This window comes from Arachis ipaensis, chromosome B10, assembly GCF_059453495.1.
Source record: "Arachis ipaensis isolate K30076 ecotype BB chromosome B10, ASM5945349v1, whole genome shotgun sequence".
Lineage (NCBI taxonomy): Eukaryota > Viridiplantae > Streptophyta > Magnoliopsida > Fabales > Fabaceae > Arachis > Arachis ipaensis.
Window position 1 is genome coordinate 96,401,315 of NC_142435.1, and position 21,233 is coordinate 96,422,547.

The following is a 21,233-nucleotide window of genomic DNA, read 5'->3' on the forward strand; positions in this document are numbered from 1 at the left end:
TTTTCAATGTAGTCTTATCTTGGGGCCTCATGCCCTGTGTGACGTAACCGAGTAATACTATCTTGTCAATCATATGGTGGGGGGCATGCTTCCAGAAGATTATTGAAGCGCTCCCAGTACTCATAGAGAGTCTCGGATTCATCCTGAACAATCATAGAAATGTCTTTCCTCAGTTTATCAGTAACTTCAGCTGGAAAGAATTTTTCCAAAAATTCTCTTCTAAGTGTATCCCAGTCGGATACAGTTACTGCGGGTTGAGTGTAGTACCACTCTCTTGCTTTTCTCTCAAGAGAAAACGGGAAAGCTTTCAACAAAATTGAAGTTTCATATGCACCATCACGCCTGACAGTAGAACAGACTGCTTGAAAATCTCTCAGGTGCTTGATAGGCTCTTAAGCAGGTAAGCCATGAAATTTGGGCATCAAATTGAGTAGTGCGGTCTTTATTTCAAAGTCTGTAGCTACCGCTGGATGATGCGCTTGAAACGGTTGCATTGAAAAATCAAGGGCTCCAGCCTCCTGGATAGTAACTCTTCTGGCTGCTGCCATGTTACCTGCACGTAAATCAACCGAATCAGTAGAACGGAGGCTGGTTTCTTCCTTAGGTGACGTTTCAGATCCGCCCTCAGAGAGGACTAACCGACGTCGAGCTTGCCTTATTCGTGAAATAGTTCTTTCAATCTCAGGATCGAATGCTGGAAAGCTTGGATCAGGAAGTGAACGCGTCATCTAACGAAAGAAACAAGCAACTCATAGTAGCAAGATAAAATAAAATGCAAATAAATAAATTCCAATTGATAACTTTATCACTCTATTGCAACTCCCCGGCAACGGCGCCAAAAATTGAGGATCGATTTTTCTATCGATAAAGAAATATAAAAATATGATCGGATTGTAAGTATAGCTTCTAAACCAACAGAAAATCCTTTTGTACAAATGTTTTGGTTGTCACAAGTAACAAACCCCTTTAAAATTGATAACCGAAGTATTTAAACCTCGGGTCGTCTTCTCAAGGAATTGCAGGGAAGTATGTTCTTATTATTGGTTATGAATCTTGTAAATTGGGGGTTTTGAAAGTAAGAAAGCAGTATGTTAAATGATAAATAAAATAAATAAATAACTGTAAAATAAATTCTTGGCAAGGTATGAAAATTAGAAGTTCTATCCTAGTTATCCTTATCAATTGTGATGAGAATTGGATTTTTCTCCCACTTTATTAACCTCTAACTATGAAGGTAAGTTAAGTGGATGAATTAATTTTGATTCCTCAGGTCCTAGTCTTTCCTTGGGAAAGGCTAGAGTTATTGGAATTCAAATTAATTCTTGAAGAATTCCAATTTTCAGTCAACAATGAGTTTGATAACTCAAGTGTCTCCAATGACTCAACCAAAGCCAAAAGGGAAAAATTCAAATTATTTATATCATAAATAAAAGAGAGCAATCATAAATCTGAATTACCTCAAATTGCATTAAGTAAAGAAGATCAATCTAAACATAAAGAGTTCATAAACTAAATTGATAAAATAAATAAAAGGAACATTGAACCTGAGAAGAAGTTGAAATCCTAAATCATAAAACTAAATCCTAAGAGAGAGGAGAGAACCTCTCTCTCTAAAAACTACATCTAAATCCTAAAATTATGAATTATGAGAAGCATGATTATGAATGGATACATTCCCCCACTTTATAGCCTCTAATCTATGTATTCTGGGCTGAAAACTAAGTCAAAAACAGCCCAGAAATTGCTCCCAGTGATTTCTGGTACGTTCAGGTTGCTGCAAAGCAACGCGGAGGCGTCGTCCACGCGTTAGCGTGGATTGAAGTTCGCAGATGCGACGCGGGCGCGTCATTCACGCGTTCGAATTGCCTAACTTCGGGGAAGCTATGGCAAATTATATATTGTTGTGAATCCCCGGATATTATCTTTCCAACGCAACTGGAACCGCATCGTTTGGACCTTTGTAGCTCAAGTTATGGTCGTTTGAGTGCCAGGAGGTCAGGCTGGACAGCTTTAGCAGTTCCTTCAGTTTCCTGTATTCCTTCCACTTTTGCATGCTTCCTTTCCATCCTCTGAGCCATTCTTGTCCTGTAATCTCTAAAATCACTTAACACACATGTCAAGGTATCTAATGGTAATAAGAGAGGATTAAACATAGGGAACTTAAGGCCAAAGAAGCATGTTTTTAATCAAAGCACATAATTAGGAAGGCAAATGTAAAACCATGCAAATAGTATGAATAAGTGGGTAAAGAGTTGATAAAAACCACTCAATTGAGCATAAGATAAACCATGAAATAGTGGTTTATCAATAATCTTCCAGAGTCTGTAGTCTACTACTTGCACAGAGATCTTCATTCTCTCCTTCTAATAGGTATAGTTTTCACCATTGAAAAGAGGAGGTCTGTTGCTTGACTGTCCTTCTGTCAGGTTGTAAGACACCAGGTTTGAGCCACTTTTTTCTGCTATCTGGATCTTTTCTCCAAGCTGCAAAGCTTGATCTCTTTGAGACCAAGCTCTGATACCATTTGATGGTTTATCAGTGGCTAAGAGAAGGGGGGTTGAATCTTAGCCCCTTTTTTCACTTAATAACACTTGCTGGCCTTTGAAACAAATTCTGGAGACTTTTTGTTTTTTTCTCTCGTACCTATCCACGAGACTTTTTCTTTTTATCTTGTATCCAGGCAAGAGATATTTTTCAGTTTTATCTCCTATGCATCAGAAATAGAAATAGAGTAGAAGAAAGATAGAAAATCACACCACAAAGTGTGCTGGTTCAGCTGCCAAAGGCAATGCAGCCTACATCCAGTCTCTATCACAACAATGATGGAATTTCACTATAATCATCATGATTACATACACCAATTCTCCCTAGGAACTACCCTTCCTATCCGGGACAAGTCCAGAATCTAATCCCCAATCTTGAACTTGATTTGGTCACTGCCAAGCTTTCAACTGCTAAGTGCTAACCCAACTTGCAAGGGGATTTCCACAGAATCATGAAACACAACACAGATGTACAAAGGACCTCTAAGGACATCTATGGCTTTTTATTTTAATTTTACACTCTCTGCCTTTTTTCGCTCTATAGTTTTTTCATACAAACCTCACTGTTTTTCTTTTTCCATGAGACTCAAGACAGACAAAATTAAACAGAAAGTTACAAAATAGAAAATATTGAAGGAGAAGAACTTCTGTTAGCTTAGGTAGCTATGAGAACTATGTGCCTTGCACTCTCACTCTTTGCTTCAAACCCTGGCTGTTCTCCCTTATTTATAGAAGGGGAAGCCTCCAAGATTGAAGTTCTTGAACCGAGCCAACTTCTTCTTCTTCATGCAAACCGGTTCGGCCAGAGAGAGAGGAGAGGAAACTGAATGTAAAACCCAACATGCAATTACCTCTGTGTCTTCTCTTTACACCAAACTTCACCAATCTGAGCCATCCATCTTATCTTGCACTCCAATAAGGATCCCTAGCCCTTGATGAGTTCTTGATGATGACAGCTTCTTTTGCTCTAACTTCTGCCTCTTCCCCACGCAGCTACAGTAGCTACCTTCTATAGTGGTTGATCAAAAGCTGAGACAAGACATCCCTTAAGGATCTTCTTCCTCTGACCGAGATCATCTTCTTCCATTTTTGGTATGGAGAGCATGAGCTTACTTCACCAAATCTTACCCCTTTTTGGTGAAGATCTCAACCACATCATACTCTTTGTTTTCTTTTTCTTGCCATCAATACAATGGTCTTGTAACACACTCTTTCTTCTTTCTGGTAGCTTGCATTAGGTTCCATTTTTTGTGAAGTGACCACCAAAAATGAAGAGAGAGTAGAGAGAGAAGAGAGTGAAAAGCAAAGCTATGGGAGTGATGAGTATTATCAAAAGAAATCAATTAAGAACAACACCCTATGCTTATTGTATGGTAGTGTGTAAGCTACACTTAATGCCATCAAATTACTTTGACATTTCTCTTTCATGTTTCCAATGTCTGCATTAACTTCACTTAATAAAATTTGAATTTCATCAAAAGATGAAAGTGGAAATCGTTGAAAGCATGCAACATTGGCTTTCTCTCTTTATTCAATTCGGACTAACCCTTTTTGGTCTTGTAGAAAGTAATAATTTTGGGCTTGTTTAAATAAATCTGGCCCAATAATCATATTAATAATTCAGCCATAATAGTTAAGACAATTATTTGAAACCAAGGCTGAATTTTAATCTCACATAGGGCTTACTATTTTGGCCCAAAGCCAAGTCCTGCAAGTAACAAAAAATTATTAATTAGCACACTAAAATCAGATTAATAATTTTTTCAATTAATTCTATTAATAATGTTTGATCATCACTAATTTTAATTTGTAGTTTTCCAAACTCATCAATAATCAACCACACTATCATCTAAGGCATCAATTCATTTACCAATACTCAATCTCAAAATAGAACCAAACACAGACACAAACAATACAAGACAAACACATTTAAGGAGTTTTCTGAGCAAAGATAACTTACTATACCCAAGAACCTAAGTACAATGCAGCTGCAGCTCCAATGGTTGACTCCAACAACGTCCGCGTCATTTTTCGGTGACCAGGCATGGCGGGCAGCCCCCAGCAACAGTTTAACAGCAGCAAGGGTGGCAAAGCCAGCCCTCCTTCTCAAATGCAACATCACCAGCATCCACCACAGTAGATAATGCGAGCAGAACAAGGCTGAACGGCTGCAGGTCTTCAACGGCGACCATGGTGGCGGTCCCGACGGCAAAATGGCGCAGTAGTTGATACGACGGCGAACGGATCCTCCTTGCATTCTCTTCTCTCCGTCTCGGGCTCGGTGATGGCAAAAGTTGGCAGCAATGGAGCGTCGGCGATGCGTGTGGCGGCGCGGCTTCTCTTCTTCTCTTCTCGGATCTCCTCTCTTCCTCTCTTCTTGCGACACGATGGCAACCTCACAGGAACGGCGGCGGTGGAGCAAGCGTGTAGGCATCAGGGAAGCCTCCTCTGTTCCTCTCTTCCCTCTCAGCCTAGGTGGCGACGCAACTGACAGTGACGACGGTGCAGTAGGGCGCGATGAACAGTGGTGGCGGCACCCTCCTTTGCCAGCGCACTCATCTTCCCCTCTGCTTCACTCTCTCTCTCTCGCTGTTTTTTGTGTGTGCTACGTGAAGGGAAAAGGGAAATTTGGGGGGTTTTGGCGGCTGCTGAGACAAGGTATAAAGGGGAAGTGTGGCGGTGAATGGCAGTGGCTATATTAGGTCAGGGTTAGTGGGTTAAATTTGATATTTTTTTGGCAGTTTAGGTAATTTTAATAAAATTAGGAGGTTAATAGAGTAATTAAAAATCAATCTTAATTCAATAATAATATCTACAAAAGTACTATTTAATTATCAACTTCAAATTTATTTTGAAATAAATACTCTAATTCAATTATTAAAAATAATAAAAATCATTTTTTTATAATCATAAAATAAAATCAAAAATCTAATTATTCAACTTAAAGCATATAAAATCCTTATTATTATTCAATCACTAAATCTTTAAATTATAAATAAGAAATTGCTAAATTTATATATAAAATCTCTTAAGAAAATAATCTTAATTAAATATAATAAATTATAAATAAATTTATTATTTAAGTTTTAAAATTTTGGGGTCTTACAAAATACAGTTAAATTAATTTTTTTGGGAAAAAATTGGGTGAACCTATCGTCAAATTGAATAGGTCTCGATAAATATAAATTTGTATTTATTTATTTATTATACATTATGTATATATTATTTTGAGTGGTAAAATTGGAATATTTTAAAATATTTTTAATTATAAATAAAACGAATAATTAAAATCCATCTGTTAGCTATAACCAAAATTAACCATATTTACAAATCCGAACTTAACCTAACATGTTTGCTATATATTATAGACACGTTGTACCTCTTTTCAAATTCAAATAAAAGATCAAATAACAATGAAGCAGTTACCATAAAATCAGAACACTACTCTATGAAATTATAGTTATTCATAACTACTTTAAGCACAACAATTCTATAAATACAGAGGATTTACTAAGTAATAGGTTCATTCTGAATATCATCTCCATCATCTTATACATTTTTTAATTTGAGCGTTAGAGTATTTTTGTAGGTGTCTACTATCGTTGTTCTTAAAAGAGCCTACGTACACTTCATCACATCTAAGGAAAAGCGAGTTCAAGCACTAAGCAGAACGAGCTATACCTTGGAGCCGGCTACTCACGTAGAAACAAAAATAATATTAAGTTATTAGGCAGAATATCATCGATAATCAAAAAGAAAAAAATATTTTTGCTGTCATTAATATTAATAGGAAATATATCCCTTGTAACTTGAAGATACCATGTATTCATATCCTGACCCAAACCATAAAGTCAGGCTAAATAAGAATAAAAGGCCTACCCGAAAATGGTGGCTTCTACCACATACCCGACCTCTTTATGGAGATCGAACACGGCATAAGAGACCAGTCTTGTCCAAATAAGTAACTGTCTCCTCGAATCCCTCATACTATCTCTGTTTTCACTAAAAGATATATAGATCCAAACATATCTCCCAAAGATGAAGGGAACGGTCATCTACCTAAAAAGGTGGAACTACTCCAAAAAAAAGTGGTTATTGGCTCTACTATAAAGACACTGACACCCTCAAGTATATTTATGTTCTAACCTACTAAAAATCTACAAAAAGTCCTTGCTAACTTAAGCATCGGAGTTTCTTGCAGGTACAACTCCCACCTCCTCACGAGGAACTCGGATGGCGACGCTTCAGCATAAGAACAAGTTAGACACTGTCTCACAAGAACTTTAAAGCTCACATTCAGGCCCAAATCAACATTTCAGATAACTTTCGAAACATCATAGTTGTTCCTTAGTTAATGAATTATTAAATTGACATATTTATATGAAACTATATTTAATTAAGGTGGTTTTGAAAATTGTATAAATACAATTTAAAAAAATGGACAGTTGAGCGGAAGGAATTTTTTTTGAAACCAAATATATGCTCAATTCATATTGAAAAGTTATATTTAAAATGAATATGAAAATTAATTTTTTTAAGTCTAATTCAATGGTTTTAATTTAAACTATCAAATTTTATTCTTTTGACGGTTATATTTTAAAATTTAAATTATATTTGGTTCAAAATTAAAATCGAGGTATTATTAAATTTGACATCCCATGACAAATGCTAGCAGCAGATAGCAAAAAATTTCTTATTAGTTCTTCATGCATTTTACAAATTATGAAAAGCTGTTATCACTAAAGACAAAAATTATGCACCAATAGTCAATATTGATCATTATTTGAAGTTTATTTTCCATGTTTCATCTAGAAATTAATTTAGAAATTAATTTTTGGTCTTAGTAAGTAATAAAATTTTTATAAAGAACTAAAATATAAACTATTTTAATTAGTTTTTTTTTTATTTTCACCTTTAAATCATTGTGCAATATTAAAGCTCAAATATAAGTAACAAAATCTTAGAAGGTATTTTGCACACAATGCTTAGATAATTTTTTTCTGTTCATAATTTTTTTTCAATCTTTTCAATTTTATTTGTGAACAAGATATAATATAAAAAGTCAATAATAAAGAAACTGTACATACTTTATACAAAAGTAATATTATAACCAAATAAAAATTTTAAAGTGAATAATTACATATTTCTAAGTTTATTTTCTTTTTTAAAATAATATGTCAATCTACGGTTAAAGTTTGCATGTTATTTTTGTATTGCCATTTTTTTCTTTTTCTGTAATCACGGCTTTTGGTTTATCATTCTGTTTATTTTAAATGAATATTTTGTATAAATAATAAAATATATTTCAGGACATAACTTATAATTCATTAAGATAAATTCTAAGAAGACAATAACGTAAAATTATATTATTTAACTTAATGTCTATAATTTTATATATGTAGTATCTATAATTATATATTTATTATATCTAAGATTATTCATTTATTTTAGTAATAATTAAAAAATATGAAATAAAAATATGACTCTTTATTTTCAAATTATTACTCCCAAATATTTTTAATGGTTAAATATGCCTAAGTCAAGTCAATTCACTTTCAAAGTTTTATTTATTAAAATCTAAATAAGTATAGTGGCTAAGTAAACAACCGTTTAAAAAAAAAGTAAACAACAGTTAAATAGTAAATGGCTTCAAAAGAAATTAAACAAATACATTGTCGTCCTTGATCGCTCAGCTACGTCCTTATTTCAGAGTTATCTGTTTATGACATTTTGCCTCTATAACTAGGGCTATTTTAGTCATTTCGACTCTCATTACATGACAAATAACAACTTGGCTAGCTTTTCGTACCATGAATATCCTATTCTATTTTTCTCTAGAGACATACGTGATAATTTTCTAGTAGTATGTAATCTCATAGGTTGACATATTAATAACTCTCAGTGATTAGCATTTAATATGACATGCTAAAAGTTGGGATATTATAGAAATTGGATTAGAGTTATGTCAATTAGGTCAATTCAACTCAACATTCTGAAAATTGGATCGGACTGACCAATTTGACCAGGTTAATCGGGAATTGATTCTTTGTTCGGTCTGGTTGATGCTAAAAACTACCCTGCAAAAAATCGGTTAAAAAATCTGTCAGACCGACGTTTAACGAGTGAACTAACAAAACTGGTCCCTTTTTTTACCTCTTAGTTCGCTACTTCCTCTCAAAACAACGCTGTTTTGAGGCCAAAACCAAATTAAAAAAAAAAAGAAAACCAGCAATAGCAGAACTCCGTTCCATTCTCTCACAAGTCACACCCTAAATTTCAGTGAGAAAAACTCTATTAGAGCAAATCACCCTCTTTTCCTCACGTGTCAATCTTTGTTTATACACATCACCGTCGCTTGCGTCACCCACCTCACCATCGCTCACGTTGCCCACGTCAGTGTCACTCTCGTTGCTCATCTTGTCGGCTCGCCTCTTCGGTCTCCGGCCTCTACTCACCTCACTATTTCTCACTTTTACAGTAAGAACTCCTCGACTCCTCCCTCACCTGCGTCCCTCTCCTTGCAACTGCACGGTTCCACTACTCTGTTTTTGTTACTGGCTCGCCACCCGAATTGCCTTTCTGCTCGGCTCTCTGTTCTCCATCATGAGTGATGTCGTTGTCCTTGTCGTCAAGTCTCTGTGTTCGAGCCCTCTCTCTCTTTCCGAGCTCACTTCCTTCCTGCCTCGCCATCATTTTTCTTCTTCCTTCACCGCCGGTAAGCACTACTACTTCAATTTATGTTGTTGCTGATTTTTTGAAACACTACAAGAAAAATCACTTTTAGCGGCCATTTATTTTACTTTTAGCGGCAATAAAAATAGCCGGTAATATATTTACCGGCAATTAGACATTAGCCGTCTTATGCTTCGCCGCTAAAAGGTTTTAGTGGCGCAATTATAACATTTGCCGGTAAAGACCTTTTTAATGGCCGCAAAAAGTATATAACTATTAGCGGCCATTTTTTTGGCAATTTATATGGCCACCAAAAGTAATTCCAAAATTATAATGTTATTTACTTTTAGCGGCCATTACTATTGTCGCAAAAATCAATTTTACCGGCAATTTATATGGCCACTAAAAATATTCTAAAATTGTAATGTTATTTACTTTTAGTTGCCATTACTATTGCCGCTAAAATCTTAAGATTTTTTTTAGTTATAGTATACTCATTTTCTTAGAAACAACGAAATACTATTTTTTTTCTACAATCTCAATTATTTGTGCCACCAATTATTATTATTATTATGCATAATATAAATATACTGAAATTAATTACTACAAAATGAGATATTTCATTAAACTCAAAATATTGATATACAAATTTCTCTTAAGGATACACTTGTGAGCAAGTTGCAATAAATCATAAATACAACCATGTCCTAGATCACAAAATAATCAAACAAAATGAAACCCAACATAAAAATGTATTGACCATAGTAACCTGACCATGAACAAGCCTATAAATATAATCCATACTTGTGCTTCCTGGATCTTCATAGGATTTCCACTGGCCTTGGCTTCTGACAGTTTTTCCTTCCAAACTTTATTAAGGCCTTTCTATTCAGATCTTCTATCTCGGAAACTAAAACCATGAACTAGATAGCACAAAACCAAGGCTTAGAAGTTATAACAGAAAGCAACCAACCAATGGAACAAGGAAAATTGAGGAGATTATGTTTGAAGTTGAAGTTTAATGTGACAATATTAAATTTATAAACTTATATAACAAATATGTTCTGCAGATTAAAAGAGAGCGGCTCAAAAAAATGCACTAATGAAATAAAGATGTAAGACAGCAGTCCTTACTTCCTCCCTAGAGAATCTTGTACAACTTGGACTCATACAGCAACTGAGGATGTCGTGTTGACATTTTCCTGATTTAGAAGGGCATAGAGCAACAAGTAACAGACATAAAAGACCAAGAAAAATATATCAGCAGCACTCATATATATTCAACATAAACATGTCAACAGTGCCAAGCGTAGTTCGAGTGAGAGATGAGTATTGCAGATTATAGAACAGAGAAGAAAAGGAGGAAATGCCTTAATAGAGACTACTGAATCACATCCTGACACCACCCAAGACTCTCTACAAATCTTTCCATCTAGTTCAGCTCCTTTGCTCTCACTTTCATCCTAACATCATTTCCTCACTCAAGATTGTCCAATTTTAGATCTTATTAAGGGGACAGAAAGTTCCCAATAGATTGATACAGAACATTTTAAATATTATTGAAATCATGATGGTCTTCCAAGTATTTTAAATCACGATGGTCTTCCAAGTATTTTAAATATTATTGAATACACAAGATATTGATAACTAGAGACAAATTATGTGTAGGTGCCTGACATCTAAAATTATTTTTCAGAATACAGGAGAAAAAGAGTCAAATTTAAAAAAATAATTAAGTCCTAAAATTAAAATCCAAAACATGATAGGTGCAGATCAAAGACCATAACAGGATTTAAATGCAAAACGAAGACCACATAACTAAGTTCTACTAAAATATATAGTAACAAACACTGTGTGATCACATGCTTTGTGGGCTAGTGAGATAAATCTACCTCTAAGCCTGGATGCCCACATAACAATTTTTTTTCCTGAAATAATTTTATTATGGTATACAATTTTCAAACTCAAAATGTCTTGGTTAGAATCTTACATATTTACCCTTTGAAATAAAAGAAGCAGAATTATTGAAATGTTACATACCTTGCCTAAAATGGGAAAAGTAGCCTTATATCTTTCACAAGCAAAGGCTTCAGCTTCTTGGCTGGTTCCAGGCTCTTTATTCAAAAACTGATTGCATGGAAATGCCAATATCTCAAAACCTAACACATTATTTATTTAACAAATAAAATGTTTTCATCAGTCATTTTCTCTCTTTTTTTTTGCTACACTAAATAATAATATAATTTGGTTGAAAAATGAATTATTGGTAACATATATACCTTTGTCCTTGTATCTATTATGAAGCTGAGTTAATTGGGTATAATTTGCATTACCCAATGCACTGTTTAAAAAAATGAAACGAGTTAACTGCAAATAATAATAATAATGATAAGAAAATAATAACAAAAAATTTGTTATAAGGAGATGAGAATAACCATTTTGATGCAACATTAACTATAAGAAGAACTTTTCCTTTGAAGACCTTCAAGTTCATTTCTCTGCCCTTGGAATCCTGTGTGAAACAACACAAATATTAACTCTCTTAACAAATTTCCCACATAATTTTTTTATTGCAATTTCTAATGTCTAATGTCTAATTAATATAATTATTAGCAATTATAACAATGATAACAGGGCATGTTAACATGCAAAATAATGATAATCCCATTATTTCAACTGAGACATTGAGATTAAAAACATTATACTATAACAACCTTCACCGTGAATTCATGAATTGATCTTGCTGTGACTTGTTATGATTGAGAACCACCCATTATTTCTCTTTACCTTTTTCTTCAAGATGCAAATAACAATTTTCCTTAGCCTTGATTTCAATGCCAAATTCATTCAATATATATATAAACCAATTGGTAAGCATAACTTACAAGCTTAATTGCAACTTAAGAAAAAGGGATTAGGGTGGAATGAGGGTCCATTATGGTCCATTACCTAGTGCCTGCAGATTAAGAAATTAAGTTAAGGAATGAGGGTGGGAAAAGGGATTAGGGTGGAAGAGAATAGTGAATACTACTACTGACACGCAAACCAGCGAGGGTGCTTCCGGTTCATAACAGGGGACTTTTTTCTTTGTCAATCCCCAGCACCATGATACACTACTTGTAAATATATTTATATATACAATCATCTATAATCTATACACCAACTACTAAATGGAAGGATGCACCGCCTTTGTATAGAACTGTATCCTGTGTGGGCAACAGATAGATACCAACCTCAAGTTTCTAAGGTCCTTCAATTGGACCTTTAACTCATGAGTCTTCAAATTAAGAGCTTTTCACAATATTGATTACTCTTGTAAGTTGTAACTGTTATGAACCTGAATATTTTGTCCCCCTATTTCCAACTTGCCTACTCCTGGCAAAAACAAGCAGTCATTAGCTGAATAATGTTTGATGTAGAACACTTATAATTTTAGTTTATACACAGTTCTTCTCAGAAAGCCTATATTATATTTTCCAAATATGTTTGTTCAATTCATAGATGGAATTAGAGAAAAGAAGAAGAAATTAAAAGCTTGTTCAATTATAAGAGAGTAGAAATGAAGCTTCAGCTGAGGTCAATTTAAAGGGAAGGAGATAACGTGGAGCATGTGATTTCACCATAGTTAACTATAGAAACTCCCGTCATGGACCAGAAAAAACCCAAGAGTGCCACTCTACCGTGTCAAGTGTCTCACTACCGCTATGCTTCTGCATCATAATATAAATCAAGCAAGACAAATAAATAAAACATCTCTTCCCAATTCAGTTACTCGCCACCACCACCACAACAACAATTTATTATTCTTCTTAGTCTTATTATTATTGTTGTTACTATATACTAGTGTTAAACTGTTAATCAATCTGAAAATCAACACATTGAATTAAAACTAAAGCAACAATTATTTGCCAATAACAATAAATTAAAACTTGCCTTGAGATAATTATTCATCATTGATGAACATAATTGCAGTGCATCCCATTTATCTGCAGCATAAGCAAAAACCAATTTAGCTTTATTTGGGATCCCCTCATTTGATTCCACGTGATCATCTTGTCAACATAAGAGTTAAAGGCAGTGAGCTAAACCAGCTTATGCTCTGAGACCTCATTTTTCACTCACAGTAAGCCACAAAATACTTGCCAAATTCCAGTAAAGCAGAATGCTTAAAGAGAATAAAATCCTTCGACTAGTTAAACTTACAAGAATTAGGAAGTCATTAGTCAGCCTATTCTCACGATCAATATCCTTATCCTGATTGTTTCCACGATTTTCACTGCAAAATTGTTTATAAGCCATAAGAATCACAATTGGATCCAACATGCCCCCTCATCCCAGAAAAATTAAAAGTAAGAATTTAAACCTTCTTCCAATAACAAATCGTGCAACAATGCCCTTCCATCCTCCAGTTTCTTCAAAGCTGCACCTGCAAAGAAAGAACTCTTAATGTTAAAACTACCTCTAATCCACAATCTCAGTGAGCAAACCGTGCAATATTAATCATGGCAGAGTAATTTACAATGTCAGTGATTTCTAATTAAGCAAGAGAAAGAACAAAACATATATAATTACCACTTCCCATCCAGACATTGCGAATGGCGTCCCTATTCTTCTGGCGGCCAAATGTTGTGAGTACACCTATCATGACCAAAGACTTTCTCTTAGAGTAAATCCCATTGGTCTTAAGCAGATGCTTCAAAACAAAACCCTCATTCCTAGCAGCAGCAAGTTCCATCTCAAGGGAATAGAGCTTCTTGTGTTGGTTCCTAAACAATCACACGATGAAACAAGTACTGAACAAGTTCCAAGCACGAAATAATTGTCATTAACAAATATCCAAACAAGAATTTAGAGATCAAGTTGAGTGAACCTACAGATTATGATCTTCAAGGTATCTTCTATTGATATCGCAGATTGTCCCTATAACAGTTAATAGAACGAAACCCTAACATTGTCTCACTAACTTGAATTAACTTGAATCACAGTTAATTAGAACCGTACCTTGGGATCGGTACTCAGAGGCCTTCTGGCAAAAATCGCGAGCGACGACCACTCACTCACTTCCTCGATCCTAGAAGACGCATCGGAGCCGCTCTTTGGTTCTGGCTCCGCAGGATTCTGATCGGCCATTCGTAATTCGAGCTGGGAGAGACAGAGTGCGAAATGAGAGGTGATTTTGGGATTTGTATTGACGTCACAGCTTGTTGCTGAAGATCGGCAGTGTCAAAGAAAGGCGTAGATGTCAGAGGTTTGGGCGTTGCTACCAGATCTAGAGATGAGTTAGTGGAGGAGGCGACTTTGCTCGACGGCGGTGGCGATGGCGGCAGCGACGGCTACGATGAGATTAGGGTTTTGGCGGCGAGACCAATCTTCACCTTCAACATAAGCTAGATCCCTTTCTTTCTGAATATCTGAATCTAACATTTTTTTAAGTCAAAGTTCTAAAAAGCACAAACAATAACTCATTAAGAAAATATTTTAATGATAATAATACTGGCCATAAGTCTATAGCCACTAAAAATTTTTTATAAATAAATTTTTTTGTATTTATTAGTGGCAATAAAAATAATTACCATTATAACATATAGTAATAAAGGCAAATATATAATTGCCGCAAAAACATAACTTAAATTAAAGAATTAGTAGCCATTGTATTATTGCCACTAAAATTTTGTCGCTAAAACATGTTTTTTTTGTAGTGAAATAATGGTTGATGGTTGATTTTAATGGTTGTTATTAATTTTGTATTCCGAGTTGGGTTTGCTAATGTGATTTTGAATTTAGCATGGATGCTGAGTTTGGATTTTTTTTTAGTTTTTCTGTTTTTTGGATTCTTTGGTTTTGGAGATTGAGTTTTTGTTGTTGAATACTTATTAAAAAATCAAGTGTTTGTCAAATTTTCTGTGATTATGAGTTTTTGTGAAAGATTGTATTTTCTATTGTTGCTAATTATTTGATTATTAGAAGTTATTGTTAAAATTTTTCTTATTCTAAATTTTTGTTGCTAATGTGATGAGTATTGTTATTGATTACTTAATTAGAACTTATAAGTTATTTAGAAATTTTTTATTTTGTAAATTTTAAATGATAAAATACGTATAAGTTTTTTTTTTGAATTAAAAAGCTCAACACACTAGGTGGAGCAAGTAGAATCCAAAGCCATAAGTACAATTGAAACTACAAAATTTAGAATTTTATTAGTTTAGAAATAATTATATTTGAATATTTGAAATTGTAAATTGAATTTTTAATAATTTTATTGTATATTTAATTAAACCGGTTCAACTACGATTCGACTTTAGTTAGATTATTGAACCATTACCAGTTCAATGACTAATTCGGTTCTCGCAACCTTGATTCAACTACTTCAATAATAATTAATTAAGTTCAATTATGTAACTTAAGACTAACCTAGATCATATTCCCAAGCCAAGCAACTTAATTATGTTAAATTTAAGCTAGACATTTTATCAAACACTTAGTATGCATAATCAAACATAAACTTGCAGTTAACTAAAATTTATTTCTAACATCACCGAATTTAGAAGAAACATAAAATCAGCATCAAAAAGCATAAAGAAACAATACCCATAAGAAAAATATTCACTAAATATCATATTAAAGATTCAAGGTCAAACATTCATAACAACAAAATAAAAAGAGCATAAAAATAAAAATACAACTAAAAGAATACTTAGAAAAGATGAAATTAGCGTTTATTCTTGCAAGAACTAACAAAACATAAACTAAAATTAATCTAAATTAGCTAATCTAACCTTAATTTAGAGAGAGGGAAAGAGCTTGTCTCTCTAAAAAAACCTAACTGCAATATACTAAACTAAACCTTAAACTTTTTTACTGTTTTTTCTTGAATTTTTTTCCTTAAACACTTGAAGAATATACTATCCAGGCCTTTAGAGGGTCCAATAACGTGACCCAAGTGACTTTTAAGTATGTCATGTGTGTCCAAGAATATATACACACCAGTTTATCACTGACTTGGTAAAATTGGACATTTTGGAGTAATGGTGTGTACACACAAATTGGTGCATATGCACTAGTGCACTTTTAGATACCGTTTTTTTGTTCTTCATGCAAAAATTCATACCTTTTTTTCTAACTTTAAGACCATCAATGCCCATAAAACCTGAAATACATAAAAGAAAGACGCATCACAGCATCAAGTGAAATAAAATCAATAAATTAGACGGTTTTACTAGATAGACAATAAAAATTGTGAACAACGTAATAATAGACTACATTTTTGGCCCATAGAAAGGCAAAAAAAAAATAGTCCATCATATTTACTCTCCTAAAAATTCTACATTCATTTTTTACATTTTAACTATCCACCTTTTAATCCTTTCACCATCTTGTACCCTTTTCTAAACTCTCATTGTGCCGTTGGTCCCTCCTTCACCAACCAGTTTCAGTATCGTCGAGCTTCTTCTCCTTCAAGATCGTCGGTTTAGAATGAAAATAATCATTCACATATCTAGTAAAATGAACATCCAGCAAATGTTATTGTATTTACTTTAACCCAATTCAAATTAAATAAACATCCACCTTAGAATAAAAATAATCATCCACATACCTTGTAAAATAAACATCCAGTAAATTTTATTGTATCTATTTAAATCCAATCCAGAAGTTTATTTTTCATGTAAATGTGATGTTTGTTCTTAATGCGAATCACATCTGAAAAAAGAGAAAGAAGAAGAGGAAGAAGAAGAGGAAGAAGAGGAGGAGGAGAACCACGGCGGCGAAGGGAGGATGGTGGAGAGTGGGTGGCTGAACTTGAGGACGTGTTTGCTCGTTGGCGAGGTGGAGGTTGACGCTGACAAAGACAAGCATGTCGATGGCGGCGAAGGAGGGTTGGTAGTCAACGGTGGTGATGGAGTGATGGCACTAGTTCAAAGGGAAAGAGGTGAGCTTCGCGATGATATTCTGGATGCCCTGGATCTTCTGGCCTTCGAAGGTGAGCATGGAGCCGTTCTGAGGGAGATGCACGGGTGCAACTATGTCTACATATGCCCTGGATACAGATGGAACTGTCGCGCACGGTGAGGCTGCAACGGTGAAATCGGGGGGCTGTGGTGGGTCTGCATGGCCAGCCAGGGGGCAACGGGAAGGCGGATGCACGAGTGCAGCTGTGGAGCAATCTGCCTTTGCTACGGAAGGCCAGCGGCGCGAGGTGAGGTTTCGGCGGGAGGCCAGGGCAGCTCGGAATGGCTGGCGGAGAGTGCAACGGTGCAGCGTGAGTTTACGACAGCGTACACGTTACCGTTGACCAGAGATCTCAATCGGAGATCGAGAGATTATCGTGAGATTGAGAGTAACTATACCTATTATGAATATATTTAATTGCTAATCTTAATTTTTTAAAATTTAAAAATATAAGATTAAATAATTAATTAATAGTCTAATTTTTAATTTTAATTTTACCTTTTTTTATTTTATTGTTCATAATTTTCATTGTTTCCAATACTTTCTCTAAATTAAAACATTAGAAAGCATATTGTCAAGCATTGAATATGAATGAGGGAATTATAAAAAAAAACTTTTAACTGGAATAAATATGTACAAAGAACTTGATAAACTCCATACATCTTAACAAATATTAAAATGGTAAAATGCAATTTATCAACTCTTTTATCATTAACTTTAAAAAAATTAAAATACCCTTATAGTTAAATTTTAACAGACTAAAAATAACAACTAACTATTTTATTGTTAACTTAAAAAAAAAAACTAAAATACCCTTATCCGATTAATAAATATTTTTCTTCTATTAAAAAAATAAGAATTTTAGTTTTATATTAAAGAGATTAGAATACTGTTATAATTAATTTTTAAAGTTCTAAAATATCCCTTTAGAATTATCGTTGTTTAATTTTTAATTATATTAAAAATTATAAATTTAAATATTGAAAATGACTAAAATATCCTATAATTAATTTTTTAAAGAAACAAAACAACCTTATAGTTAAAGATAAAAATTTATAATTTTAAATATAATTCAAAATTAAACAACTTTAATTCTAAAAGGGTATTTTAGTATTTTAAAATTAACTATAACTGTAATTTAGTTTTTTATTAATATAAAATTAAAATACAAATTTTTAATAAATAAAAATATTATTAATAAAATAAGGGTATTATAGTCTCTTAGAAATTAATGTTAAAATCATATTTATTTTTTTAGCCTTTTAATAGTGAAATACAAGGTATTTTAGTTTTTTTTTTAATTAATGCTATATGGACATTTTAGTCTTTTGTGAGAGATTATGTCGATATTTTATTTTTAAAGTTAAATTAAAATTTTAATTTTTAATACAGTTTAATTTAAATTTTTTTCATGTAGATTGCTAATTACTGTCTTGAAACCAACGTGAAGGTACTTCAAGCACTTTTACTATTATTTTTGATTTTTTTTTGTTTAGGTTAAAGATGATAGTGAGGGTACTGGAAATGCCTAATGTATATATTTAATTATTCATTATAAAATTTATCAATGTTAAGTTATTATAGAAAAAAATTATATAATTAAAACTAAAATTTTAAAAATATTTTATAAAAATACTTGTATTTAAATGATATGTGAAAAATAGAATTGATATTACTACATCATATTGAAAAGTATTGAAAATTTTGGATTTAAAAAAAATGATAAAAAACTTGTGAAGGGACATTTAATTTTAGGGACTAAAATGAGGCATTCAATACAAGATCAGAGACTTTGCGTCTACATTGAGAAAATAGCAGATGATACGTGGATGACTACTGTTACGGCATGAGACACAAACTGACATGTGGCCAAATAGCATTCTGACACATGATACAACTATTCACATCAGTATACCACGTGTCATTGGTCAATTTATCATCATACCGTTACATGTGGTCAAATCATAGAGTGACGCGTGTCACTAACAGTCTACATCATCAAACTATATCATCACGTCGTTAACAGAAAATTAGTCAAAGATTAACATAACGCACTTTTATCGATTTTAGAGATGTAATTAATATAATTAAAATTTCAAAAACAATTTTAATGCACACACTAATATCAGAGATCATTTTAGCACTTAACTTGAGTCGGATAAAATTTACCTTTATTTATATATGTTATCATTCAAATTTATATTGTACAAATTTATGAGCATCCCCATCTTCTAAAACAACGGTAACTAAACAATGAAGGGTTCTTGTTTATTGACAATCTCGGGAGCCGAAATTTCACTGCTACATATTGGGCAAACCTTTCTTACTTGAAGCCACTTGCTTATGCAATCCGTGTGGAAAGGATGTCCGCAACGAAGTGCCACCAACGCTTCACCTTCTTCATACTCAATCTGGCAAATCACGCACCGATCGGTTCCACTGCTTTTCCTCTCGTTAACAGAATCGAAGGTGTAGGAATGCAAGCACGAAGAAACCTCATTTGCTGATAACCCTCTCTTCTGCTTCGCTATAAAGTCTTCCAACTCAATTAACTCTTCATATGTCAATTCGTCCACGTCGAAGTCAAAGTCATCCATGCCTTCGTCATCACCGTAGTTGCTTCCTTCGCTTTCAAGAAACTGAAGGTCCTCCGTTTCAAACTGATAACTCGTGAAGAAATCAGCGTTATCATCGTCTTCCTGCTCATTATCAAGCGACGAGGAGGATCCTTCGCTTTCCAGTGTCGCTGCGAGCGCTGTGAATATTGTTGCGTTTTGCTCTTGCAGGCCAATTGCTAGAAAGAAATCAGAGCTAACCTGTTCAAGCTGAGTGTACGGAGTTTTGTGAGAAGTTTGTTTATGGCCACCGTCACGTTCCATTATTGAACGAGAAAATAGATGCAAATTAAATTGACACAATAATATTGATAGATGGTTTAGTATATGGAGAGATCACAAATTGATTGTTGCATTCAAGTAAATATATATCTTTAATTTGGGGATGAACAGAAACATCTTCCATGTAAAGTAACTGAAATCCTTTTGCGTGGGTAAGCTTTTTGGCTCCTTTAATTTTTGGACAGCTTGCTTGCAAGGTAATATCAAAACGTCCTCCATAAGTACCAATATGCCTTGTCTCCAAATTCGAGATATCAGCGACAATTGCTGCGCGGTTTCTCATCTGAATTAATATTTATATGATTCTTTCAATACGAGAAGTAAAAATTTAATGGTAAATTCTAACCAATCATTTCTTATAGAGATATGTTACCTTTTGGTTGAGAAAAAATAAAAGAGCAGAAAAAAAAAGAAAAAAAGAAATCAGGTTCTTAACAGTAAGATAGGACAAACCACCTCCGGCGACTGGTGCCAAAGGTGAACTTCATCAGCTCCACTACCTCCAGATCCCATTTTTGCCAACCGATCTGCCACGACATTAGCTTCTCTTGGGATAAGCTTAAAAGGAATATCCCAATCCCTTCTTAACTTCAACTCAAAAATCAGTTGTATCACTTCTTTTTCAAGATGGCAGAGTGGAACTTGCCCACCAGTCACTACCTCAAAAGCTGCTGTGCAATCTGTCGCATAGACAACAAACTTAAGACCTGCCTCCCAAGCCCAAGCCAAACATTTCCATATACTCCACAACTCCATCTTGATGACACTAGATCCAAAGGAATTTTCTAAGCATCCCATTACCCATTGACTGGAGCTATCGCGAATTATCCACCCAAAACCAGCACAATCATCCCCTAAGTTCACACTCCCATCACAATTTAACTTCCAAGCACCAGGTTCTGGCAGAGATCAAGACAGAGATTTTAATCCCTGGACGCAACACACTCGATTCTGAGTTGTATATTCAAAATCCACCATGCACCTGCGAGCCTTGTATGCAATTGACCCAGGAGATCCAAAAACTCCCTAAAAAGTACCCATATTTCTGTCTTGCCAAATTGACCATATTATAGCTGCAAATTTGGAACAACCTTCATTGAGGAGGCCATGCTTGAACCAATCATGCACCTCGTGAGAACCAAAGAAACACACATCAGAAAAATCTAGAGAAACC

The 21,233-nt window shown here is 34.0% G+C and overlaps 3 protein-coding genes across 3 annotated transcripts; all 3 read right to left on the minus strand.

Annotated features, from left to right (window-relative positions):
• Positions 1 to 10,026: 10,026 nt before the first annotated feature.
• Positions 10,027 to 17,323, minus strand: LOC107623193 (putative glutathione peroxidase 4). The gene is made up of 7 exons (XM_088488165.1): positions 17,308 to 17,323; positions 11,930 to 11,958; positions 11,651 to 11,727; positions 11,495 to 11,556; positions 11,256 to 11,374; positions 10,350 to 10,417; positions 10,027 to 10,138 (listed from the first exon to the last, which is right to left on the minus strand). Exons 1-6 carry the CDS (start codon positions 17,321 to 17,323, stop codon positions 10,382 to 10,384), a joined length of 339 nt encoding a protein of 112 aa, XP_088344291.1. The 3' UTR covers positions 10,027 to 10,138; positions 10,350 to 10,381.
• Positions 13,081 to 14,639, minus strand: LOC107623194 (putative beta-1,3-galactosyltransferase 3). The gene is made up of 7 exons (XM_088501553.1): positions 14,513 to 14,639; positions 14,217 to 14,422; positions 14,086 to 14,135; positions 13,788 to 13,981; positions 13,579 to 13,641; positions 13,419 to 13,491; positions 13,081 to 13,201 (listed from the first exon to the last, which is right to left on the minus strand). Exons 1-6 carry the CDS (start codon positions 14,637 to 14,639, stop codon positions 13,439 to 13,441), a joined length of 693 nt encoding a protein of 230 aa, XP_088357679.1. The 3' UTR covers positions 13,081 to 13,201; positions 13,419 to 13,438.
• Positions 17,324 to 19,311: 1,988 nt separating the features above from the next.
• Positions 19,312 to 20,124, minus strand: LOC107622006 (uncharacterized). Its single transcript, XM_016323950.3, has one exon. It carries the CDS (start codon positions 20,039 to 20,041, stop codon positions 19,409 to 19,411), a length of 633 nt encoding a protein of 210 aa, XP_016179436.1. The 5' UTR covers positions 20,042 to 20,124; the 3' UTR covers positions 19,312 to 19,408.
• Between the last annotated feature and the right edge of the window lie 1,109 nt (positions 20,125 to 21,233).